The 27,285-nt window shown below is 38.4% G+C and overlaps 1 protein-coding gene across 7 annotated transcripts; it reads left to right on the top strand.

Moving 5' to 3' along the window:
* The first annotated feature begins 6,174 nt into the window (after nucleotides 1-6,174).
* Nucleotides 6,175-26,745, top strand: sytl2a (synaptotagmin-like 2a). 7 transcript variants are annotated; one of them, XM_061056085.1, is made up of 20 exons: nucleotides 6,197-6,217; nucleotides 6,631-6,669; nucleotides 9,356-9,714; nucleotides 10,042-10,196; nucleotides 10,434-10,557; nucleotides 12,553-12,622; nucleotides 12,703-12,790; nucleotides 14,687-15,250; nucleotides 16,400-18,253; nucleotides 21,166-21,267; nucleotides 21,400-21,456; nucleotides 21,581-21,657; nucleotides 21,743-21,847; nucleotides 22,376-22,545; nucleotides 22,730-22,832; nucleotides 22,932-23,093; nucleotides 23,177-23,273; nucleotides 23,352-23,451; nucleotides 24,478-24,683; nucleotides 26,012-26,744. In XM_061056085.1, exons 3-20 carry the CDS (start codon nucleotides 9,614-9,616, stop codon nucleotides 26,158-26,160), a joined length of 4,284 nt encoding a protein of 1,427 aa, XP_060912068.1. In that variant the 5' UTR covers nucleotides 6,197-6,217; nucleotides 6,631-6,669; nucleotides 9,356-9,613; the 3' UTR covers nucleotides 26,161-26,744. The 7 variants fall into 7 exon arrangements, with proteins under 7 accessions (XP_060912066.1, XP_060912069.1, XP_060912064.1 ...); XM_061056081.1 differs by having other exon boundaries at nucleotides 6,196-6,217; nucleotides 23,177-23,451; nucleotides 26,012-26,745; XM_061056083.1 differs by lacking the exon at nucleotides 6,631-6,669 and having other exon boundaries at nucleotides 6,175-6,217; nucleotides 23,177-23,451; nucleotides 26,012-26,745.
* Nucleotides 26,746-27,285: the final 540 nt, after the last annotated feature.

Raw genomic sequence — 27,285 nt, 5'->3', positions numbered from 1 at the left:
AGTGAACTGGTGTTGGATTTATAGAAAGTGATCTTCTGGTGATCAGGGCACTGAGGGGTCCTCAGCCTTTGGATTGTTTGCCGGAGTCTGAACCCTTCATCATCATGGATACTTGACTTAGCAACAGGTGCAGCAGCTAATCTGTGTGCTCCACACACACACACACACACACACACACACACACACACACACACACACACACACACACACACACACACACACACACACACACACACACACACACACAGGGAGCTCAGTTTAAAAGACACATCCTGCCTGGCACAGCTTCTCCAGCAGCATTAAGAAGAGTCTTTGTTGTGCTGCCACTTCCCCTTATTTTGGATGCAGAAGTAGAAAGATGCAAGTGTGTGTGTTTGTGAGACATTGACTTTCATGATAGAATTAATTTGTTGCTTCATGAAAGACTTACTGTTAAACGGAGGCATCTTCTACATTGGCTGACATGGACATACATTCTGCAACAGTCCAAACGAGTTGTGTTCCAAGAAACCATTTGCACATTCAAAAAGAACCAAGTGCAAACACATTTTAATATAATACTTAAATAAATACAAAAGACTTCAGTCCAAGGACCTCTCACACCTCCAGACATCCCATCCTGATCCCGTAGGAAATGACGAAGATGAAAGGGAAACAATCGATATATATAGATTCATAGCAGTAGATAAGTAGATAATAAAAAGATTTTAGCAGCACTTTACCAGGTTAGCATTATGAACTAGCAAAGGCATTCCCTCTCTTTTCCTGCAGCCTCCTTCCATACTTACACTGTGTATAAACAGCTAGAAAGAATCCAACATCCCATCAGGAGTCCACTGCATAGTTACCATTTATTCTGATTACTGCTGGAGACCGCCCTTCTATTGGATATGACTATGTTTACTTTTAAAATGTTCTATTAATGAAGTTAAGACTAAATACTTCCTTGAATATTAGACATTTTTGATTTGTACACTAGACTTACAGTTTGGAGTTTTATGACCACCATACACTACGTTCAAACTTGCAGTCACAAAAATAGTCCTGTGCAATTTTTTTCTTTTTATTATAATGTTAATAACATACACTTTGTGTCCGTGATCACAACGCTGCCTTAGAGACTACCAGCTGCTCTGGCTGTATGAGGGGCACTTAGTGCTGGAAGCTGATGCTGAGATAGTGGATTCTGTTTAACCATGCCAAGTCTGTCAGGGAGGAGCAACACCTAACTAGCTGGCAATGAACTCACTTGCAAAAAGTAACATTTTGGGCGGCTGTGGCTCAGTTGGTAGAATCACCATCTCTCAACCGGAAGGTGGAGGGTTCGATCCCCTGTTCCTGCAGCAACATGTCCGATGTGTCCTTGGGCAAGACACTTGCGTATGAATGGGATTAGTTATATCTGATAGTCTCACCACATAGCAACCTCTTCCACCAGTGTGTGATTGTGTAGGTGTGACAGCACTTTGAGTAGTCAGGAGACTAAAAAAGCGCTATATAAGCTCAAGTCCATTTACAATATTGAGAATTCTTCTTAATACTGTCAACACAGCAGTAAGCACCAACAGTTAATCGAAGAGCTTGAACTTTTAATATCAGACTTACATTTATCATCATTAAAAAATTTAAAGTGAATCTTAGAGCTGCTCAGCTTCAACCTCAACATTATTTACATAATCAGTCCTCCGCGTTTCATCATTACAGTTGTTAACGTTAATATTAGACTGATCGGCCTATTATAATACTTAGTTGTTACTGTTAATATTACATGTCATTTTATCATTTATACTGACATTGTAGCTTTAAATCTAACATATTCATTGGTATTGCTCTGTTTGTCTCTATCCTTTTCCCTCGTTCTGAATCTCCCTCTATCCCACTTACCAAGCCCAACACACTTTCAGCACATGGCTGTTCAGCATGAGTCTGGTTTTGCTCGAGGTTTCTGCCTCTTAAAGAAAGTTTTTACTTGCCATTAAAACTTTGCTAAATGTTGCTTAGTGCTCATGGATTAATGTTGGGTCTTTGTAGATAACAATGAGTGAGGTTTTTCACCTACTTTTTGTAGTGTTAGGAGATCATATTTGTTATGAATTGGCGTTATACAAATAAAGATTGATTGATTGATTGATTCATTCATTCATTCATTGAACAGTGTTTTCTGAGAAATATCAGTTAATACAATTTTGTTGTGCCAGTACAATACCTAGTAAAATTCAACCAGTCTTTCACTGTGTTTAACATTTTTAGAGCTTCATGGAGTCTTTATTTAATGTAGGATATAAATTATGCTTTGTTTCATGTATTAGATTGATTTATTGTTCTTGTCAATTCATGTAGTATTAATGAAATAAAATATTATTTGATTTACAAACAAAAAATAAATCCATATAACGTTTTAGAAACCAGAACAAGTTTGCTAGAGAGTAAAGATGAGTGCAGGTTGTAAAAAAAATAGAACTCTTTTGCCCCCTTGTGGTCTTGAGATGAAGCTGTTCTGAGGGCACTGGTTTAGCTTTGAGCAGGCGTCCAATGTACAGAGGCTGCAGCCCTTCAATGCATGTCTACCTCACTCTCTCGCTGCGATGTTTGCCTGTTGTTCATTCATTCAACCGATCAATCAGATCACTGTTCAGCTCAGTTAGTAGAGGAGGCACTGCATGTAGTGTACAGAGAAGCCGGCGCTTTTAACTCTTTTACACTATATGTAACTTTTACCCATTCATACACGCATTCTTTCTGCAGAGGATGATATGTCAAGTGTCTTTTTACCTGCTCTTTTGTAATATTAAATATCAAAGAGTCTTTTACCTGCTTTTTGTAAAGTGTCTCGAGATAACACTTGTTATGACTTGCCGCTACACAAATAAATAAAGACTGATTGAAGTGCCCATCAGTATTAACTAATCCAATTCATATGCATCATGTCACTGACAATGCCACTTGAGACCAATTTGTGTTTCAATTCTTTGCTTGGATCAAACAAATCTTTTGATTGAACGACTACAGATTCTACAACAGACCCACAGCCATGTGGGTCAACACCGGGCGCAGCTTCCATTTGGTGCTGGCCATCCCCTGTACTCTCTCCCCAGATGTCCTGTCTATCTATAGCTTTCCTATCATATAAAGGCAAAACAATCTCCAACAAATACAAAAAGAAAAAGCAATCATTCATTTTTCACTTATATAACCACCAATCATAATTAATTTCAGGATACTCTACATATGAAGCAAGTCTAGACTGTACTGAACTTAATCCACCAATGAGCAAACACATGGTTACAATGGAGAGAAAGTATTTGCAAAATAAACAATAACTTCTATGGTAATAATTTTACTGATAATAATAATAGGAGTAGTGTAAGTCAATCTGTTTTACAGCAGCAGTAGTCTGCGACAGCAATAAGAAGGTTGTGAGATGATAGAGCACAAAACTCCTGCTAAGATACAAAGATAGCAACATGTGTTAACAGGACTTTATAATATATATGCATGGAGAGATGAGGCAACAGGAGCTTAGTGTGTTAAGTCCCTGACCGTATATAGGAGCTGGTCCAAGCCTGAGCCAGCTCTAACTTAAACTTTATCAAAAAGGAAAGTTTCAAGACTGCTCAGAATCAGAGATGGTGTCTGCCTGTGCCCTGTCCATTTTTCAAAGGAGAGGTCAGGGGCCTGATAGTCAATCATTTCACCTATGAATATTTTGTTTTTATACAGCACCAATTCATAACAAATGATTTCTCAAGACACTTTACAAAAGAGCAGGTAAATTCAGTAAGTAATTAAGTAAAATTGTATTTATATAGCACTTTTAAAACACTTATTATGATGTTGATATGATTATGATGTACAATTATGATAACCTATGTATGGCTGACATTAATAGTTGAAGCAGTTGGAGTTGACAGCGGGGGTCCAAAGCAGAATGCTGTCATTTCTTACACTAAAGAGGAAACTATGAGACAAGGGAGCTCAGGAGCTCCCAGGAAGATATAGGGTTAAAACTACTGGTACATGAATATTCACAGACATGCAGTAATATAAGATGGTATTAGCTGGTCCATACCTGAGCCAGCCCTAACTATACACTTTATCAAAAAGGAAAGTTTTCAGTCTATTCTTAAAGGTACAGAGTGTGTCTGCCTCCTGGACCCTGAATGGTATGATTCCAAAGGGGAGGGTCCTGGTAACTGAAGGCTCTACCTCCCACAGTACATTTAGAGGCTGTAGGTACCACGAGCAGGTCTGATAACTGAAGCCTCTACCTCCCATAGTACATTTAGAGACCGTAGGTACCACGAGCAGGCCTGATAACTGAAGGCTCTACCTCTCATAGTACATTTAGAGACCGTAGGTACCACGAGCAGGCCTGATAACTGAAGGCTCTACCTCCCATAGTACATTTAGAGACTGTAGGTACCACGAGCAGGCCTGATAACTGAAGGCTCTACCTCCCATAGTACATTTAGAGACCGTAGGTACCACGAGCAGGCCTGATAACTGAAGGCTCTACCTCCCATAGTACATTTAGAGACTGTAGGTACCACGAGCAGACCTGATGACTGAACGCTCTACCTCCCATAGTACATTTAGAGACTGTACCACGAGCGGGCCTGATAACTGAAGGCTCTACCTCCCATAGTACATTTAGAGACCGTAGGTACCACGAGCAGGCCTGATAACAAGGCTCTACCTCCCATAGTACATTTAGAGACTGTACCACGAGCAGGCCTGATAACTGAAGCCTCTACCTCCCATAGTACATTTAGAGACTGTACCATGAGCTGGCCTGATAACTGAAGGCTCTACCTCCCATAGTACATTTAGAGACTGTACCATGAGCTGGCCTGATAACTGAAGGCTCTACCTCCCATAGTACATTTAGAGACTGTAGGTACCACGAGCAGGCCTGATAACTGAAGGCTCTACCTCCCATAGTACATTTAGAGACTGTAGGTACCACGAGCAGGCCTGATAACTGAAGGCTCTACCTCCCATAGTACATTTAGAGACTGTAGGTACCACGAGCAGGTCTGATAACTGAAGGCTCTACCTCCCATAGTACATTTAGAGACTGTAGGTACCACGAGCTGGCCTGATAACTGAAGGCTCTACCTCCCATAGTACATTTAGAGACCGTAGGTACCACGAGCAGGCCTGATAACAAGGCTCTACCTCTCATAGTACATTTAGAGACTGTACCATGAGCGGGCCTGATAACTGAAGGCTCTACCTCCCATAGTACATTTAGAGACCGTAGGTACCACGAGCAGGCCTGGATTCTGGGACCTTAATGTTCTAGAAGGGTAGTACGGCACTATTAGCTCTTTAAGACAAGATGGTGCGTGACCATTTAGAGCTTTGTAAGTGAGAAGAGGGATTTATAATTAAATTCTAGATTGTATAGAGAGCCAGTGCAGTGAAGCCAGTAGAGGAGTAATGTGGTCCCTTTTCCAGTCAGTACAATACATGAGCTGCAGCATTTTAGACCAGCTGAAGATTATTAAAAGACTGACTAGGGCATCCTGATAAAAGAGAATTACAATAATTCAATTCAGGTAAGAAATAGATTAACTAGTTGATGAAAATGGTTGATGAAAATGGTTAAGTAATGCAAGACAATTATATTGGGAACACAATGTTTTAGAGGTGTATGAGGGTGACAAGGTATATAAAATATAAAGGCATCTGACCATTGAAGGAGCAGAGAAGTTTATAGGAGAGAAATATGATCTATTTAGTTTTTCTTGTCAGTTCAGAAGCAGGGTAAGGGGCAACTGAAGAGTTTTAAATATGTATCTCTTCTACATGTGTGTGATTTAATTGATTCTTAAGGTTGGTAAGAAAGATTTTGCACATAATACACTTTGGTGTAGTATACTTCTTGGCACATCATATGTTGCTGTTCATTGGGTATTTCCTGGAATGGGGATCAAGTTGATTTAGGTCCAAATATATGAAATATCACAATGTTTTACTTTATTCTATAATTTTTGATCCTTCTAGTGGAATATTTCAGAAGTTTAAAGTAGAAGCGGAAGGCATAAACTGTTCCTCCTGGAGGGCCTGTACTCAGCAGGGCAGATTGAAGCAGAGCCTCAAACTTCCCTGTTTGCTGCCCCCTGCTACTAAGAGTCTGCAGCTCCTCCCACCTGCAGCAGCTGAACAACCAGTTGTACTTTAGATTTCACGCTGCTAGGAGCAACAGGGAGAGGTGAGTACATTGCTTTCTGTTCTAAGTCTTTCAAAATGTTGCCTTCTCTTTGCATGACATCCTCTGTATGTTGTGACATTGGTATTTAAAGCTTGAGCGCTGGCTCACTCATTAAGGACTCAAGACAAAAGGGACAAAATAGGCTTATCTCTGCAGTTATTTTCTGATTTTTCAAATGCAACCTACTTAAGGGCATAAAAACAATTCAGTTGACCAAAGTCATGTGAAAACTCAAAATATTGTGTTCATATGTAAAGAACCTCCCAGTGTAAACTGATGGCATAACCTTTTAAAAGTGCCAACTTTATATATATGCAGTTTCCTATTTCCTCTCTAAGAAACAATATGGTTGTCTTATTATGTATTACAATACTGAAATCCATATTATCCACTGAAATCTTGTTTTAACTCAGATCACCAGCCAGCCAGGCTGGGCTAAACAGGATAGTTTGGTAAGTAAAAAAAAGTTTTAACTCTTACAGTATCTGAACAGTGTGAAAATAATCATTTTACAGCACAGCATTGAGATACAGTTTCTATCTTTAGGTGATGAACTTCTCACAGTCTTCAGAGGATAACAATTATCAGGACTCTATGTCACATTTCTTAACCCAGTGAGAGATTGTAGAAAAATAATAATAATAATAATAATAATAATAAATATTCCACCATAATTTCATTGTTTTATTAGTCACAATTACAGCCTTTACCAAAGGTGGAGCTTCTGAGAGTAAAGCAAATAACTGAGCTGAGTGGTTTCGGACTGGTGTTGTTCTTCAAACCAGTAACATTGTGATTATATACATATTTAGGTGAGGTGTTTTTTGGAACTGTATTTTGAGTCAGAGTAAGTTAAAAATATCAGGGACTGGTGTAACAACTTCAATTTGAAGTAAAGGATGAGACTGAAGAAGTCAGTTCATAAAATCACAAGATATCAGTCACTAACTTTGTCCATAGATATATTTACAAAAAAGAACAATAGAGCTTGTTAAATATCATTTTTTCTCACACGACAATAAAGAGAAAACAAGTCAAATCACAGCTACCACATCAAGGAAGTAAATATTTTCGCAAGACTTTCCCCCTTAGAGAAGCAGGACATGCAACATTCCTTATGCAGCAAAAAAATAAAGTAATTCATTTCCCCCATATTGTCTAACCTGCATCATCCTAAACAAAGAAAACAAAGAACATAATTCAATACATCTAATAGTTTAGGCAGCCTTGTCCTTGGGAATAAGATGGGATTACATCTTTCCCAACTGAAATAATGAACAAACAATGAGAGCCTGAACCACAGTTACATCACCACCACTTTCTCTACAGATAAAACAAGTTACTACAAATAAATCTGTGTTCAGAACAAATACACTACATTTGCAGAGTCCTCTTTGATGATGGTGAACATGGACAGTGTTTGAACATGCAGGAATTCCTCAGGAAAAACTGTTTTCTTTTAAAGGAAAGGGTGCAGCTCTGATGAAGTTGTGATGTTGCTGTAACTTTGTTGCTGATTCACTGTTGCTTTGGCTACCATTTACAATAATCAAAACAGATATTTATCGTTCATCTGAAATCCAAAAGATTTTCTGTTTTTTGTTTGTGGTTGTGTGATGGATAGGAGAATAACACGTGTTAGTTAGCTGGAGGAAGGCGTGTTTGAAGTTGGTGATCAGGAGATTACTTGATCAAGCTGCTGTGAAGGCTCCTGAATCAGACCATGAACAGCTGGTCTGGACTGTGAGTCTGTGAGGCACTGTGCCTTTACATGCTCCTGACTCCTCCCAGTTTACTATCTGATGAATTTAAATTTGGCAGGTTTCAGGCATAGACTGTATAAAATATGGACATAATCTCAGTGACATCAACCATCAGTTTCTGAAGCACAGTTTTGAAGCCCACGATGGCGGTTGCCATGTTGGAAATCTTGTCTCAAGCTCTAATCTACAACGGTCCTGTCCATCACTCAGGTCAGCCATGCCCCTAATTATGAATATTCCTTAGCCTTAATATCATCACAGTTTATGTCAATAGAGAACTATTCAGACCACATTTTTTTAACCAGGTTGTAAACATTTAAGCATTTTAGAATGGTTGTGTATGAGACTTATTTGTCTTTTGCAGCCAGCCTCAAGTGGACACTCGATGAACTGCAGTTTTTTTCCACTTCTGCATTGGCTTAATTTTTCAACACCAGAGGTTGACACTTGGTTTCAGGAGGTGATTTCTTCTTCTGTTAGCTACATGTGCTGCTAGAAATAATCTGAGATCATTCAAAATGTTGCATTTCTTACACTTTCATTCAATGGAGAGACATTTAGAAGCCAGACATTATCTTCAACCGAAGATAATGCTGAAGATATCTGAATCTTTTTGTTGTTTTTAGAAATGTCGTCCAAATGGTGGAGAGAAAAGAAGATGCCTAAGTACCTAAAAATATTTTTGGAAAGACAAAAAAATGTACCCAGATTTTAATGATATTTTTCTTCTAGGTTAATTGTCAAAGAACCTGTAGGTGTGTCTGTTTCTATATGTCTGCGTGAGAAGACAGATTAGTAACTCTTAAGAATTTTCCCATCATGAAAAACAATATAGGCCTGTACTTAACTTGGTGGTTAAAAATGAAAGTCTGCATTAAAAGGTTACAATTTTTGTTTCTTAGATTTGCCACGGAGTCATCGCCCATTATTGCCTTTTAGGACTCAGAGTTACAATGATTCAGAATCATTACATATTAGCTTGTTATAAAACCAGAGCTGCACAACATTTAGTCTTATTTAGGCTTATTTAACTGTTTCTAACTATTCAACAATTGACAAGAATGGTATAGTTGTTAAGTTTGTGACATGTAAGAAAACCTTAAAAATGACCATGTAAATGTACCAAAAAGCTTAAGTTGATGGTTATTTCTTTCTCTTTACAAACATTCAAGAGACATGTGGTTGTTGTTGATCAGAAGACAAAGAAAAGCAGGAAACATCTACAGGGCAGAATTAGTTCTAACAATGGTTACTGATTAGTTGTTTAAAGTAACATTGTTTTTCTACAAACTACTGCACAGTCTGTTGAAGAATGCTTCAAGAGGAACCAGCTTGCCTCTGTCAATCTCTGATTTACTTTTAATTCATCTTTCAGATTGGTCTAGAAGGATCAAACATGGCTGCAGAAATCCTCTCCTGAAGCAAACACACTGAAAAGCAGCAGAGCCCAAGAAGACTATACATAACAAGGCGTGTCAGGAGTGTCTCAGTATGAATGTTTCATGTGATGAATAAAGCACAGCTCAGTTACTGTAAACCACTGAATTTGACCTGACCTGGGAGGAACAGTATGCAGCTGTAATTATGATAAACCTTTAGACACAGATTCAAAGCAGACGACGCAGCAGTCATCATGATCGATCTGAGTTTTCTGACCGAGGAGGAGCAGGAGACCATCCTCGCTGTGTTGAGAAGAGACGCTGAGCTGAAGACAGCTGAGGAGAAGCGTGTCCAGTAAGTTCCTTATGTTACTTCAACAGCTCTGTGAATAACTAATTTCTCATTTCATACTCTTATAGTTTGATATGGGACAGAGGTGATATTGTAGTATCACTGAAGTATTCTGAAGTGTCTGTTCAGAATTAAACACAACTTTAAAAAGCCAACTATACACGATAGATTACAGGTGAAAACTGAAACACAGAAGTGGTTTTTAGTTTTTGTATTTTGCAGAAAGGCTGAGCAAAGAAATGTGATCACATTTTCAAATAGTCAGATTTTCATATCCTAAAATGTAGAACTTAATGTTCTGAGTAATGAAGTATGTGTGTGTTCTCTCAGGAGCCTACAGAGGACTGTGAATGATAGGGACCAGCTGAAGAACATGACTGGAGAATGGTTCTATGAGACCAAGCAGCTTCGCCATCACGACCGCATCCACGGCGCTGACATCATCAGAGCGTCCATGAGACACACACATAAACCACTGACCATACGTGAGTCTGCTGCGCTCTGCATCTCTGCCTTGAAACATTGCAAAATGAGCAAAATGTGTGTAAATGAAGTGATATCTTTTCCCTGTTCATAGTAACACTAACATGCACACCTTGTGAAATCTTTTAGGTAATGACAAAAAGGAGTCATTGTTCCTCCAGCCATATGTTTATGGTGTTTAATAAACTTTACAGACATGTGGTAAGCTCTTCTTATTGTAACTGCTTTGTGTGTTGTAGGGGAGCGCTCACATATACGGGAGGAGAAGCCCAGTTTTGTCAGCAGCAGGAATAAAGAAGTGTTCATCCCACCTGTACTCCGTGGGGTCCTTCAGGAGCCTCACATAGAGCTCAGCACTGAAAGGTAAAGACAATGAACACAGCAGCTGGTATCAAGTGGAGACAATCCATAAGAATCCCCCCTCTGCTGTTGGGCTTCAATGGATCTGTTGTTATTAAAGATCAGCCCACCGTTTGAAGTCTTTAAAAAACATATAAGTTCTTATTAAATAAATGGAATGTAAAAGGTGTTGCATGGGCTGATTCATCCTTGTCAGTTGTTCATGGTCACAGCTTGGTTGGGTTTATAAGAGGTTCCCAGTTCAGGTGAAAATCATTTTCTTCTGGCAGACTTTGTTAAATCAAAGTTAGGGATGTTCCTAGGCGACTAACCTCCTATAGTCGACTACGAACATCCCTTACTTTGATCTATTAAAATCTACTTTTTATACTTGTTGGCGTGATTTCAGCCAGCTGTGAGATTATCATAAAGGTGTGTTTCATCTGTCTGATTTGTAAAGATGTGCAGACTAACTTCCTATAGTCGGCTCAACGAAAATTATAATGAAGACTAACTGACTTGTTTGAAGGTTAGAAAGCAGGTAAAAGTCAAAATTAAATTCAATGTATTAAAATTTGTGTGCAAGTAAACAATGTAAGATGGTTTGCAGAGTTTTGCGCCCCTGTAGTGCTAGCACCACTAGCCTTTGGTCCTTCCAGCTGGTTTACATCCACATGGCTATGCTTGATGTGGTTACGCATTGCTCAGATCTAGCAAATTTATAAACCTTAGTTTATATGTATGTGTTCAAGATTAGCATTAATATCTAGAATTAATATAAACCTTACCTGTTGTATCCATGATTCTTTAACGTAAGCTGTCTTTTGATGGTAGCTAACAGGTTGTTGTGTTTTTTTAACTCATTATACGGCCAGATGTCTCTACAGATTTTCTGTGTCCATTGTGTTTAGTTTCTTGTACATTTGGAAGCTTCATAATGGAAACAGTTGTTTAGATTCACAACATTTACATGACTTAAACCTAAATCATAACAGTAAGCAAGATAACAACATTTGGGCTTCCCTTGCTGGGCATGATGTCACGGCCTTGGGCGTATGCTCTAATGCTTAAATGATGGTTTACACATTATCAATGATATGGCTCTCATATAAAGCTCTATAATTATTTTTTTTTAGGCTCTGGATAAGCATACAGTAATGTAAATATTAATGTTTTTAGACGTGTAGAATATCAGCAGACTTGTCCGAGAAATTAAGAAAATGTAATAACAGAGGGATTAAAAGGTTCAGGAGATTACACCCCATGTTTTCTCACAGTGCTTTTTTGTGACTTTCCATCCATTCAAACAGTTCAAACCTCTAGTTTTGTTCACTGTGGCTCGTTGGTAGAATCACTTGTCTCTTAAATGGAGGGTGGGGGGTTCGATCCCCAGCAGCCCCTGCAGTCACATTGACCTTGGGTAATACACTAAACCCCAAATTGTTCAATCCATTTACTAATAATTTTAAAGAAGAGCCTTAATCTCCTGCAGCAGAAGTTGGCATTCAGTCAGCATTGTAAAATAAACATGTGGACAGTGTTGTCTGCTTTAAACGACTTCACCTGCTGCACTAGTGGAGGAGATTATTTAGGTGTGATGGCTTGTGAGTGGAGTTGTGCACATGGTAAACGGATACTTAATCATTGGCCCCCATAGTTCTCAGTAATCGTCTTACAAGGTCAGGGCTCACATGGTCATGTTTTCACCCTGAGTAGAGATCACACCGATTCGTTCACATTCTGCCTTTAATAATAAGGTCCACTTTGCCTGTTCCTGAAACCTCCATGTTTCATTTTAATAAGGCGTGCCAAAACACATCAGAGGACAAGTTGCCATCTCATATGTATTGGTGGGCATATTTCACTGATCCTTACCATCATGTATCCATCGTATATAAACTAGTGTAATCTATTTAAATGAGCATCAAGATTGTGAATATTTAATATTAGTTTTTGGAAAAACAAAATAATAAGTTCTCATGAAATTGTCAACATGCCTTGTAATCTGTTTTCTGATAGGTATGAATTCAAGAGGCTGTCTCAAATACCAGAACATGAACCCAAACTGGTTTCAGTGTCACCCATAAAGGTAAGATGCTGTACAGAGAAATACAATGTGATAGTCTATGCTACAAAGAGGGAATCTATTAATCTACTGTTTTCTTAAAGGAAAGAATAAATCCATTCAATAGTGAAGTCAAAGCAAGTAACATTTCAGAAGAAAAGGATGAAGATCAAACCCGGTTACAGGATGAAGGTGAGTTTTCTATTGGTTTGTGCAGTTTTGTGGATTATTCTTTCCATTGTGATTTAATGATTGATCTTGTGCTATGTTTTGAATTGTACGAGTTGTTTGATGGACAAATCATGGAAGCAGCTAGGCAAACATTACAAATCAATGTAAGTCTGATTCTACCACTCCGACCTCCAGGTGTTTGGGTTATTTGTGCTTTAGCTGCTTCCTCTTCTCCTGTGAACAGCATGCTGGCATGAGCATGGGGTTGCTTGGCTGTGGAAAGCATGAACTTGTTCATCTGATTTCTGTGTTTGAGCTGCAAAACTTAACTAAGAAAAGTCCTGATGGTCCTAAAGATTACTGTATCTTGACTGATTTTCCAGGGGTGTAAGGTGTGTGAAGAGTGATCTGATCTACTCAGGAGGACATAGTGGATGTAGATTTCAGACTTCATCCATAGTTTTTTACTATTGTCTTTGTGAATTTCCAGTAAAATGTAGTCCATCAAAGGTTATCGCATAGATTAACTGTTAACATAACGTAAATTATAGCATTACAAATAATTAGCAAACATTATTAACTATCATTTTATTGTTTGTTTACAGTGAAAGAACTATTAACTAAAGGTTAATTAACTATCAATTTACCCTTTATTGATGATGATTATTATGAAGTGTTACCGATTAGTTCTTTGACGACAGGAGGAGTTGTGAGATTACCAGTTTGTGTGTTATCTGTAAGTGTGTGGTTCCCTGTTTTTATCATATTGTTGCTCTTAACACACCATAGGAAAAAAAGTTAAATCTAGCATTATTTGTCGTTGTGTAAATGATGACAATGATTAAAGTTCCATGGATTAAGTCATTACATATCTCCATATCCTATCCTAATATCTCTCAGTTTATTTTCCTCCAGTGAGCTTGGGCCACAGATTTTCTCAGAATTTGTCAAAGTGAAAGGAAGTGTGAACATCCAGGGCTGCCAGACTAGCTGGAGGATTAAACTGAAGTACATTCCAAAGCCTTAATCTGTACTGCATGACTTGTGGCTGCTGGAAATACAGGAACTCAAAAACAATGTTTTTGTGGGAGAAAGTATATGATTAGAAGGAAGCAACTGATGCAAATAGAGACAGTTTAAACAAGTAGCAATTGCTTAATTAGTTCCAAATACCTATTCACACAGAAAACTTTATCAGTGTCATGTATTAACATTAATCAACCAGAACAAGTTCCTGTGAAGTTCTCAATAACTTGACAATACTGTTGTTAATTATATTCTGAGTTGTTTCAGCCATTACATATGTGCAGTTCACAGTCCTCATGATGCTAAAAAAGTACTGGGAAACATGCTTTTCATTAAAACAGTAACTTCACACCACACACTATAATACCCAATTCAAATATGCACAAAACTCCTGAAAACTTCATGACATGTTCTGGGTGAGCTGAATGTGTCAACACAAACAGCTGGATTCTTTTCACTCCAACTTTATCCTAAAATTTCCTGCCAACTCCATTTGTACATTTTCCGGGTAAAGTCAAGGAAACAAATGAAGTTAGTTGAAAACAGCAGGTAATATTCAGGAAAATTCAGGGGATATGATGACATTTATATCCTGTGACCATAGACTGCTTCATTATGTTTCATGTTAGCCAGCAGGTTCTTTTCTGCTCTTTTCTTGATATTTTGTACATGTTGAAACTACATGTAGCATTAATATACTTGGATATAACGGGAAAAACTGTCATCACACTGTCAGACTCTGTTGCTTTGTCCCCCTTTTATGGTTGGTAGGTAACTAGTGGAACACTAATTTAACAAAAAAAGAACAAAAGAAAGAGAGAAAGAAAAAACCCCAAGAGGTACCTGTGTTTTTTATGTAAATCAGTATTGATTTGTTTCTGTTTCTTTCAGAGCCTTTTCCATCATCTGACAGCTGCACATCTCCTATTCATGACCTTCAACAGGACCCCGATGATAGCCAGGTTACCCACTTATCATTTACGGTTCCACCGAGTGAACACAGAGCAGACAGCCCCTCTTCTGAGGAAAGTTTTGTGGAGATAGATGGCGGAGTTGGGCAAATGACCTCTGCTGCTCCACGTAGCATCCTCAAGCACTTGTCGCCATCTAGCTCCTCAGATTCCTTGTTCCCTCGCTTGGACCCACAAAGTACCTTTAGCCCAGATTCTCCCTCTGAGAGCTGGATGGACAGGAAGCAGGTTAGGTTCAGCTCCATGATCGCTCGAAGTGGACTGGATCGGCAAGATGGAAAGGAGCTGGGGGAGCACGGTCTGCTGGATGTGGATTTCACCGCTCCTGCCGAGGACCAATGTAACATCAAAGACAGCACAGATTCAGACACACACAGACTGAGTGACAAAAGTCACATTGATTCTGAGGAGGAAGAACTTACTGGCAAAAATGAGTCATCCATTATCCAAGTGCAAACAGCTGCTCAACATGATGTCCTAGGTGGTAAGAGTTTTCATTTATACCCTTTGAGTCAATTAAACAGCCAATTAGTTTATTTGACAAACAATCAATGATTTCACATTTCTACACATACTGTATACCTATACAAGCATATTTGTAATTCTGGCTCCTACAATTGAATATATGCATTAATGTGTAACTGCTAGTACAGAATAGTGGAAATAGATCTTTTACCTTTTTTTCTTTATTGTATTGTTAGATGGTAATGTTTCATTCATGTCAACATTTGTCGACAACTTTTCCATCATGGCTCCTGCTTGGTGTTGGAGTTTTTCAAAAGTTAATTAGATTGAGTGAAGTTGTTGTCCAAGAGTGTGTAAGTGAGGCCAAAGTGCAGCCAATGAATCGTATTTTACTCAAATTTGGGCTCCGGGGGTTTGGGGCACATGGCATATAAAAATGGAGGGTTGCTTTCACACATGCAACAAAAATCCTGAAAACTTACTGACATTTTCTGGGGAGCTTCATGTTTGATGCAAAAAGCCACATTGGTCACTCCAACTACCCAGAGTTTTTCCTGCCAGCCGCTTAGTAAACGTTCCTGTTTGAAGTCTGGTTGAGCTAAAGTGAGAAAAGAGCAGCAGAAATTATTCAGGAAAATTCCCCGTATTCACTGTATGCCCGAGACTAATGTGATCTCTGCACACGCAGTGAAAGTGCGTCATTATGTTTCCCTTTTGCCATCATATTCTTCTCCGCCCTTTTTTTGACATTGAGAATGTGTTGATGACTCTGTTGCTGCTTCCGGCACTTTCACATCATTCTTTTAGGTCAGGCCTCTAGTCCAAGAGATAACCTCTACATTAAGCCAATCCAGGATAGAATAACCTAGAATAATAAATTGGGGCTTGAGTGCAGATGTGGACTTTTGAATTTATTATCATTATGAATATTTATTTTTTGTTACATATTCAAAAGTATGTGTTTGGGTCCTTTGTTCTATCCCTGAGGGATGCCAAAGTTGCATATTTTATAATCAAATCTATTGTGACTTTTTAGATTCTTTGTGAAGGATGTTTGATAGTGCTACACTCACAATCATTCTTACACAGGTTTTCTAAACTATTCATTTTAATGCTTGCAGAAAAAATGGTAAAAAGTGATTCAATTAGTATCTTGCTGTTTTTGCAGATGGCTCTGGGAATTATTATCTGGAACTGCTCTGCTCTGCTGAGTGTGACCCTCCTCTTGCCAAGCTCGAGTCAGGTAAGCCTGTTCACTCAGAGATAGTACCTCAAGAGGACCTGGACTTTCAGGCTACAACGACAGACTGGCCTGATGTTACTGTTGAGTCCAGCTCAGACTCCATGTCCCCGGAGCCTGAACAAACACTTCTCAGAGAAGAAGAGGAAGGTGCTGAAGAGCAGACTCCACTGAAAGAAGAGGTGGAGATATCTCAGGAGGAGGAAACAGACAGTAACCATATCATCTTCCAAAGTGCTCCAGATACCATCGAGGACAAATGTGTAGAACAGCAGACTGAACTCTCTAAGCTGACAGAGGTCAAAACACTCCAACTTACTACGATGCAGAACACTCCCTTCAAAGAAACACTTATCTCAGTGGAAACTGATCCAGAGAGTCCATCCAATCTGAAAGCTTCCGGGGAGATGGAAAACATGATTTCCGCTAGTGAAGAGGCAGGGCACAAAGACATCATTAAGACAGAAATGAAACCTGCCCTTTGCCGTCACACTGACTCTGATGTGGAGAGCAGGAACAATAATATCTTGCCTGAAATTGAAACTACAGTTGAACATACTGCTAGCACATCCCAAAACCAGAGTTCATCCCCACAGACTGACTGTAGCCTCTTCGTAGTTTTATCTAAAGAAGATGGCACATATAGAGCAAATCCAGTCGTCATCTATGAAGAGACAGACGACAGTTCAACAGGTTCCACAAGAGAGCCAGAGACTTCTGAGAAACAGGAAAACATCACCACGGCTGAACCTCCCTCTGTACCTTTAAACAGCCAAAAGCAGGAGGGAGAGAGTTTAGATCCCCTTCCCAGACAGTCCAGTCCCACTCCTCAAGAGGACAGGCGAGCAAAGATAAGTGATCTCAAGAACTTTTGGGAAAAAGAAGTCACAAAGTCCAGGGAAATGGCTGTAATCGCCTCGAGCAGGTCATTTCGTAACAAAGTGGTGTCCCCTGAGTCAGATGTTAGAACAGTCTTATGCAGCAGGGAGAAGTTAGAGGGAGTGGGACAAACCAAGTCTAATACTCTCTTGAAATCATTAAACGTGACAGAAAAGGGTTTTGTTAGTCAGTGCATGGACAAGACACTGCTGAGGGATGCTGAGGATCTACCATCAGCAAGTCACCAAAGCAGAGTCCAGGCTGATCCAGAGGCTCAAACCAAGCCCCTCAGTCCAAGGAGATCGCTAAGTCCTAGAGCAAATGACCAAGATGAAGAAACCAGGAGAAGTCCATCCAAGACGTGCCACCCAAGGGTCCTGCCAAAAGAAACCTCTGGTCCAAAGAGTCCAAGACCGGAAGCCTCTCCCTTAAAAACCTTTCCAATAGACATAGAGCCCCAAAGCAAGCATGTTGAAGAGCAAAGGAAGCCAACACCAGTGCCAAGAGAGAGGAAGAGTCCTTCCCATGAGGCAAGGCAGACAGAAACTAAATCTAGCTCAGACATCATGATTAGCAATGTAAATATTCCACAAAGTGCTTCAAACACCTCGTCTCCACAACACAAGAAGACCCCAGAAAAAAAGCTTGGGACCCTGACACGCCTTGCCAGATCCATCCTCCCCCAGGATTATCAGCATTACCTCGGGCCACAAGAGAAGGCCTATGTCCCCCCTTTTAGCCAAGACAGTGATGCTTTACACAGTCCACAAAAAAACATCAGAAACTCTTTGGAGAACCTGAGGCACAGTCCCATAAAGGCTAGTCCTCTCAGAAAGAAAGATGGAGGCTCCAGCCAGGACATAACAACCAGTGCTTGGTCTCTTTCCCGACCAAGTTCAGGCAGTGAGCTTTTCAATTCTCTCCATTTATATTTCTTTGAAATCATTTTTGAAACTACAAAGTGTGTATCACAAATGCATAATTCATGCACCTAACATTTCCTCTATTCAGTATGCACCTTAACATAATATAGGTTTCACCTATTCTACTTTTTTTATTGATACCTTCTCCTGCTCACTTCTCTAAAGAGATGATTTATAACCATTCTTTTTCCTAAGGATGATCTGGTAAACTAAGTTTACACACTAAGTTAAAGGCAGCTTCAGTGGTGGCTAGCGCAAACATATTTTAGGTGGGTTTGTGCCATTTCACTGATTTTCAATAACTTTGAAATGCAATTAAAAGCAAGCCAAAGTTACCCAGTGATCAGTGAAAAGTTATCATGTAAGGGATAATGTGAGCGGGTTGTAATCGGGAAATGGAGCTACGACAGGGTGAGCAAGACCCCAACACAAAGAAGAGGAGTCTCACCCTCACTATACATTATCCCATTTATTACACGGCTACTTACTCAGGAAATCAATAATTCAAAACAGAATAGTGATCTAGAATTATTTTATTGATTTATATCTTAGCTTAGCAAAATGTTTGTTGGACTCTCCAGCGAGTTGAGCTGTGTCCTCAGCAACAGTTAACTTAACAAGCCTTCTTAAAATGAACAAAAGTAGCTGTTGTTTCTCACTTTTAATCAACATTTCCTGTGATGATGGTGAAATGAGACAAAGTGAACAGATCTGTATGAGTCGGCGCAGCACCTGATTTCATCTTTCTGGCTTGTAATGTCGGAGTCTGTTGAAATTTTATTTTCCATTCAGCAGTCTTTAAAAACACTGTCGTGTCCCATAGCATGTTCTGTTATGTGTTTACTTCATTTGCCATCATCAGTTTTGTAGATTTCTCTGTTATAGCATACAGTTTTGGCGTCTTCCCTCCCCTTTCCCAAAGGAAACAAACCAGACATCTTTACACAGATTGATTACATTTAGTGCTCCACAGTCTATGAGCCTTTCTTAGTACAATTTTGATCTTCTGAACAACACTAACTCATCCACAGATAGCAGAGTGTTGCTTTTTGTATAATAATAATATTAATAATAAAAGCCAGTTACAATCAAGTATTTAACACAGTTGTGTAACAATTAATGCTCATTATAACAAAGTGAGCATTTTGACACCATATATTCAATTGAAATCGAAATCATTTTTAAAACCACAATTGGGACAGGCCCAAGCTTTTCAATTGCATTGGACTTGAAGCCTGTTTTTGCTGCTCTAACTCAACTCTGTTTATTTTTTTCTACTTTTCATTACAGCAGTTAATTATATAGATTGAAACTCACATTAGTTCTTATCTAGCAGACACACTCCCGCCTCCTTTTAGGGACTTCCTCACTTACTCAAGAGTCTTTTAAGCACTACTCGTCGCCATAATCATTGTGTCAGATGTATTCATCTGCTTTTATGATTTTAATGACAAATAGGGAATTAGTGGACCCAGTCTTTTTAATAATATTAATACTTTTAATTGTGATAGTTAATATTGTGTTAAATATATTTTCTTTGTCACTATTCTAATTTGATTTTTCATAGCAACAACAATTAAACATGCAATTTTTCATGTAAATCAAACAGCATACTTTCCATTAAAAGTGCAGTTAGTTGCTAGTTTTGTTGTTGTAATTTAACAGTAAGCTACAGTTTCAGCTTGTTTGACGACTCATTAAGCAAGTTGACTCTTATTACTTACATTAAAGTAAAATAAGAGTCAATAAGAGTCTTCCCCTCACTGTCCAGCATTGCTCAGGTCTGTGTGTGTACAGGCTCTTTAAACCAGAAATAAATGGCAAAGATAGACTTTGGTCATTCAGCTCATATTCCAGTATGCTAAGAAATGTTGTGGCATTAGCTTAAGTAGCACAGAGTTGATAGAATGGCTGTGTGGAGCGTTGGTAAGCCGTTAGTATAGAGAGACATTTGAGCATTTATTCAATTAATTGATATCAAAAGTCAGTTTTCTGCACTATTTTGCAATTGAGAGCCAATGCTACCTTTCTCCTCAACTCCTCATTATAGATTTGTGAAACTAGTGTTACACAGGACATTGAGCCTCACTAGTTAACAAGTAAGATTCATAAAGCGATAACAATAGTGGACATTTTTACTCTTACCAGTAACTCTATTTGAACCTCTCTGGTAATCTAGTAAGGTCAAAATGACCCCAACTTATGTTTCTATATAGTTCGTAATTAGGCTCTACTAGTTAACTAGTAAACATTTTTTTAGGCTCACAAGTTAACCAGTAGTGTCAAAATATATCTCACTTATTAACCAGTAGCTATTTTGCATATTATTAGTTAACATGTTAGAGCTTTTGCTATCAACATGTTAAATAAGTCTTTCAGTGTTCAACTAGTAAACTAATGCTGTCAAAGACAGCACCAGGCAGAAATCTGACATTTGATATAGAGTATGTAATAAATGCTCAAAGGGCTTTCCATACTTTTCATCTTCTTGCAGGTTAGCAATACAAACCCATAGCCAAGCTGTTATTGTGTTGCCTGCGCTGTGATGCTTTAGCTCTAATGTAATGTGTATTTATGATTTATGAATAGAACTTTTGAAAATGCTTTTAGCCCCAGAACCTTTTTAATTTTAAAAACAATATCAATAAAAATCACAGAGGTCTCCTTTAACATAGCATCTTTTCATTCTGCTAATATTAATCATTTCACTTTAAGACACTCCTTATTTGTCAGAAGTTTTAACAACAATAGAAGAACAGTCTTTCCTAACAGCTCGACTTATTTTCTTTTTAGTGAAACAGAAGCATGATAGCTTGCTTAGTAATTCAGTAACCATCTAATAATCTGTGTTGAGTCTACTTTCCAGAGCTGATGATGTTTCCTCTGTGGCAGGTTGTGATGAGACTCCTAGTACCATCATGACATCTCTTAAAGAACTATCTTCAAAGATCAAGTCCTCATCAAAAAGTCTGGAAAATCTCACCTCAAAAACAAGTAACTGACCTCTCTTTTGATATAGAAAGTGGTTATAATCCATCATTATATTGACATAATATAGGCTAGTTTTATTTTATATTACAGTGAAATGTTAATACAGTAATATAACATGATGACATTTCTCTGTAGAAAAAGCGAGGAACCATGATAACCCAAAAGAATCAACAAATCAAAGTGTGGATGATGGTAAACATATCCTTTTTTGGCAGGACATACACAGGCTTGGATACATGCACTTAGTATTTTTTTTACATTCAAGAAAACCCTTTTTATCCTCATTATAACTGATTAGTCACATTTTGTCCCCTAGTTTCTTCTCTCCCATCATCGTCTAACTCAAAGCAGTTGAAAAGCAGTGTATCTGTGCCTGTTCTTCAGCAGGACGAGGTAAATCATTCTGACTTTCCACATCAATGAACAGTTCCATTTATCAGTAACTTCATGTATATCACAGAGAAATTATTTCTTTCAGACAGACAGTGACAGCACTTTTGAGACCAACTTGGGCTTGAGAAGAAACACGGGCAGCTCCACGTCTAACTTAAGTCTGTCCTCTGGATTGGCCTCCATGTCTTCTGTATGTTCACACTCAGCTCACTACAATAGATTTGACTTTAGATTTTCCTCACTGCAGTCACCAAATGCTTCTGAATGTATATATATATATATATATATATATATATAAATAAATAAATATATATATATATATATATATATATATATATATATACACACAAAACGCCGTACGTTCAGCTCCAAGCCCATTGGTTTCTAAATATTCAAACACAGCTAAATACTTTTTTTAAGGTCAAATTTTTTGTGTAAATTTAGTAGATTTGTTAATTTAACATAGAAAATTAGCAGCCTGAATCTTAAATGTAAAAATGTCTTAATGTAGTCCTTCCAGTCACTTACTGAGTTACAAGATTAGATGGTATATGTAGGTAGTAGTATGGTAACACATTGATATCGCATTTATTTTTGGCTGTTATAATTTTTTTGAATTTTTCCTGCAAAATTTTGTCACCATTGCCACTGTATGAGAATAATAAGCTAACCCTAGAGAGGATGGGGTTCTCTCTTCTGTGCCATTATGTACTCGCAGGTCAGCGGCAGCATTGGCAGCATTTACCCTGCAGACTTTGGTGACATTGAAGTCCAGGGAAGCATTCAGTTTGCTGTGAACTACATCCAGAAGCTTGGGGAGTTTCACATCTTCGTGGTGCACTGCAGGGATCTGGCTGCGGCAGACACCAAGAAGAACCGCTCAGACCCGTAAATGCTTGTTCTATATTATAGGCTCCAAATGGTAAAGGGAATGTCACCTCATCCAGAGATATTTGACATAATTAAAGTTAGATAAAGGGAACTGGCGAATCAGAAAGAAAAGAGAAGAAGAACTTCTTATATTTCACTTTATGCTCTAAAATAAGATGGTAACTCTTCTGTCTTTTTCAAGGTATGTCAAATGTTACCTCCTTCCTGACAAGACCAAACTGGGAAAGAGAAAAACTGCTGTAAAAAAAAGAACTCTGAACCCTGACTACAATGAAATCCTCAGGGTAACAATGACATGCATATATTATTTTACAGATCTTTCTTTACATGTAGACTTTTAGTTTATTTTTCAAAAATCATCTTAATGAACTCATTTTTCATAGTTTAAAATCCCGATGGAGGAGCTGAAGAGTCAGATTATAAACATCTCGGTGTGGCATAATGACACTTTTGGGCGCAACAGTTTCCTGGGTGACGTGGACCTGGATCTTTCAGAGTGGGACTTCAGCAACACACATATAAATGAATATGCATTAAAAGCTGGGGTAAGGGATGGTTTCTTAATTGTCTGTGCGTTAAGTAGAAGAAATCTTTTCAGACATTTACTAATCACAGTTTAATCAATCAGGTGTCATCACAAATTACAACACAGACTCCCTCACATCTGGCAGACAGCAGAGGACAGATGAGAGTGGCCCTGAGATTCCTGCCACTGACGTCCCAGAGTGAGCCGTTCAATCTAAAGTTTATATCAATGCTTTTCTTTCAGGGAAGTCACAGTTTGTGTTTGACTTTATCCACAGGTCAGAGCAGGATGGAAACTAGTGAGGTGCAGATTTGGGTGAAAGACTGCAAGAATCTTCCTCCAGTTAGAGGAGTTGTTATCGACCCGTTTGTGAAATGGTAGGATGTCCTGTCCCTGACTGAACTTCAGTTAATTAATCAACCATCATGAAAAAAAGGAATGAGGAAGTCGTACTGATGAAATATGTAATATGACCAAATAAATCAACAAAATAATTATCATAAAATATTTGTTTTGTCGTGCTATCTTCTGCACAGTGAGTGTGCCACATGTTCTCCTTTTGTTTTGCCACAGTAGACTTTGAAGGAAGTTTAGAAAGCCCGAATAAAGTACATTTTGTTGGTTTGAGTCAAAGCCAAATGAAATAACTAGTGATGTAACGATCCAACTTTTCAAGTTCAAATACAAATCTGATACCCAGGCTTTGGTTATCTGACTAACTGATCTGATCTGAGTATCAGTCTGTGTTCCTCACTGTGAGGATGAGACTGAATCATCCATGTTTATTTACAGTCTATGGTTGCTAGAATTGTCTCCCATGCACTTTAATCAACTGGTCATTTCTTTGATGGCCGTTGTAATGGGGTCGCTGGTTTGTGAACTGTGGAAGTTTTAAATTGCAGCACTGTACTGCGCAGTGTGCATCTGTTGTCCAACCAGTCTACAGTTAAACTTGCAAATGTCATAAATCCAGGTATCTGTGGTGAAGCGTATAGCTATCACATCCATTAACCCTGCTGCAAGAGTCAGGCATTGGGTGTGAGAAGTGTAAAGCATATATAAACTGCTTTGCCTATGTTGTTAGCTCCTCCTATGCTATGTTGGCTCTGCCTCACAGGCCTATCATTGAACTGATGACAGCGTCATAGTACACGCTTGTGCTTGCCCTAAACACAGAATGGCATAGAAGTGAATTGTATAGATCAGCCCCCTGGAATGTCCCGTTGTAACAATATCGATCTAGCTATTTATTTCTAGCTAAAAGTAACATTTCATAATAGTGAAAAGAGTGGGTTTTTCAGAATTTCATATAGAGTATTTAGTTTAAGATCAGAACTAAGTCTTTGTTTAGTCAAAATATAATAATAATGACATTTTACCTCCCTCCTTTCCTTATGCTGCAGCACTGTGCTTCCTGACACGAGTCGAAAAAGCAGACAGAAGACGCGGGTTGTGAAGAGGACAGCAAACCCAATGTTTAACCACACCATGGTGTATGACGGCTTCCGCCCAGAGGACCTGAGAGAGGCCTGTGTGGAGATCACAGTGTGGGATCACGACCGACTCAACAACCATTACATCGGCGGAGTGAGGCTGGGGCTAGGGACAGGTCAGATTCCATTGTTCATCTTTTCAACATGGTCACAGCTGTAATCTTGACCCTCTGAATAGATTCATTCACTTTGTCCTGCTATCCACACCTGGTCTGAATTTGGGTAAACTCATATCATAGATTTTTGCAGATTTTTATAAAATAACATTAAAATTGTGAAACACAATGAAATACAATAAAAAATAAATAGAGATGAAGGTACCAGCCTCCATAACAAATGTGTGCTTAAATCAAATTATTCATGATTTATCACATAAGAGACTGTGATTAATCTCAATTTAAAAAAAAAAAACTCATACTGACTTCCTTCTCGTCCTGATTTATGAATTTGGGTTGGCACCTAAGGTGGTCAATCAGATTTTAAATGAAGTCCATGCCTTCCACACCAGCCATTGGATCCACCCCTGCCGCCCAGCCGGAATGACCTTAGCCTATCCAGCTAATGCCACTACACATACAGAGGAGTCTATAATACAACATTATCAATACAAACACAGGATCACTCCGACTACCATGTTTGTACAATTTGAGCCTTGCAGATGTTGGCAAACAAACTTTAGAACATAAGGGTATGTTTCAAAGAATGGCTAACCGAGAGCACCAAGAGGAGCTTACTAGTTGATTACTATTGTCTCAAGTGATCCATTTAATGTCAGACATTATAATGTATAAGTCTTTACATGCCTTGAATGACTGGACCCAGAGATGTGGCCGGAGAGAATAATGCGGCGCGGTGAGGAGACAGACCTTTCATATCTACGACCCTATAATGACTCGCTGGGTGGATGTCTGCTGCTCTGCAGTATGAGTCCCTTACTCTGCTGAATCTGCATCACAGTTTATCTTCACTTAAGGTTTTCAAAGGATAATTAAAGTCAATGGCACTTCATGTAAGTTTGCATATTAAGCATGAAAGTCAAATTTAAAAAATAATTTACAGGTGAATGTTTTGAGATTTATCACAGTGTTAATGTTGACAGCCCTTTTAAAAATGCAGAATATCTTAATGCTTAAGTGATAAAAGTATAAACAACCAAACCCATGCAGCACTTAACTTATTGAAGTCCCCTTTGTTTAGTGTTTTCACACCTGCACAAAACTCCTGAAACTTCCTCAAATTTGTGTCAAAGTGTTTTTTCCCCCCTTTTACATCACGTCCTCCTGAGATCCCCCACCTGTCCTGTCCTACAGTAAATAGTCTTCTGGTGTCAACAAGCAATTCATGAAACATTTCCGGGGCAGTTTGCCTGAATTTCTTTTATACATTTTCAACAGTGCATAAAGGCTCTTTACTAACCAAAGTATGTCTGTGCCTCTCTGTGCAGGGAAGAGTTACGGGGTGGAAGTGGGTTGGATGGACTCAACGGCGGATGAAGCGACCTTATGGCAAAGGATGTTACAGGCTGACGGGGAGTGGGTGGAGGATGTTTTTCCTTTGAGAATGTTGGTGATGGCAAAAAGCATGTTGAAGTGATATTTTACAGAATGAGCTGGAAAATGTTTGAAAACTTTATGGGGGCACAGTGCATGTACATATGGACGCACTTAGAAATGTGTAATCAGCAGCTTTAATGAGACATATGTGTGTATCTGTGTTCACATAGTGCCTACAGTAGGTGTAGTGTAACCACATGTTGAATGTGTTATGTCAAAAGTTACATATATTTGAAACATACAATTAAAATCTCAGCTGTAAATGAACAGTATTTTATGATCTGTAGATATGTTTGATCAGATAATAATAATGATATAATGTGATCACTGTATCAAATCTTCAATAAACAGGATATTAATTTGACTAATAACTTAACTTGGTGTGATTCTTTTATTACATTTAACGTGTTTCCCTTGTGTGATAGAACCATAGACTGTAAATATTAGAACTCAATACTTAAGTGCAACAGATTTAGATTACAAAAAAGGATCCTTCAAATGAGAAAAAGCACTTTAGTAATGTCAATATTATTCTCAATATTTAAAGATCATGGGAGAAACTTTTTAGAGTTTGGAGCCCCCTGTTAAAAAAATGGTATGTTTTTGCTGATCTTGTCCTGTAAATGTAAAAGTAGTGCAACATAGAAACTCTTATAGTGCTTTCTTTTAACAGTCAAATGTTTCATTTATTAAGAGTCTTTGTTGTCTTAAAAAAGACATCAACTTGTGCTTTGCCTCTGTGTCTGATCTCACTTTGAAGCTGTTCACTTGGTGATGTTGTTCCCTCCTCTCTAAATTCTTCCTTGCATTGTACTTACTCTAAGATATATGTTGCTTTTGCTTAATGAATTGTAAATTTCCTGTCTGCAGGGCCAGTGTGACTATTCTCTAAAACCTTGTTATTGATGCTGTATTTTATAATAAAAAAACACTGATCCCATCAGTAATTCTAAGCATTTAGAGCAACAATACAGAAATAATAAATGTTGCTGATGGTCTTTCATGCTTGTGTTGGTCATAAAGGGACATCAGTATTCATTTCTGTCTGTTTTATAACTTGAATTATATAAAAACTCCTCACAAGGGCATTTAGTCACTGACAAATTCTCTTCAGGGTTCTTGTTTCAAGAGGATAATGTAATTTTTGTAAGACTTTATTTATACC

Source organism: Labrus mixtus, chromosome 14 (assembly GCF_963584025.1).
Source record: "Labrus mixtus chromosome 14, fLabMix1.1, whole genome shotgun sequence".
Classification (NCBI taxonomy): domain Eukaryota; kingdom Metazoa; phylum Chordata; class Actinopteri; order Labriformes; family Labridae; genus Labrus; species Labrus mixtus.
The sequence above is the reverse complement of the archived record's forward strand: the minus strand, read 5'-3'. Positions and strand labels throughout refer to the sequence as shown.

Coding starts and splice junctions, on each gene's coding strand:
- sytl2a (XM_061056083.1), top strand. CDS start 9,614: ATGATCGATCTGAGTTTTCTGACCGAGGAGGAGCAGGAGACCATCCTC. Junction 9,715..10,041: donor GCTGAGGAGAAGCGTGTCCA/GTAAGTTCCTTA, acceptor GTGTTCTCTCAG/GAGCCTACAGAGGACTGTGA. Junction 18,254..21,165: donor TTCCCGACCAAGTTCAGGCA/GTGAGCTTTTCA, acceptor CCTCTGTGGCAG/GTTGTGATGAGACTCCTAGT.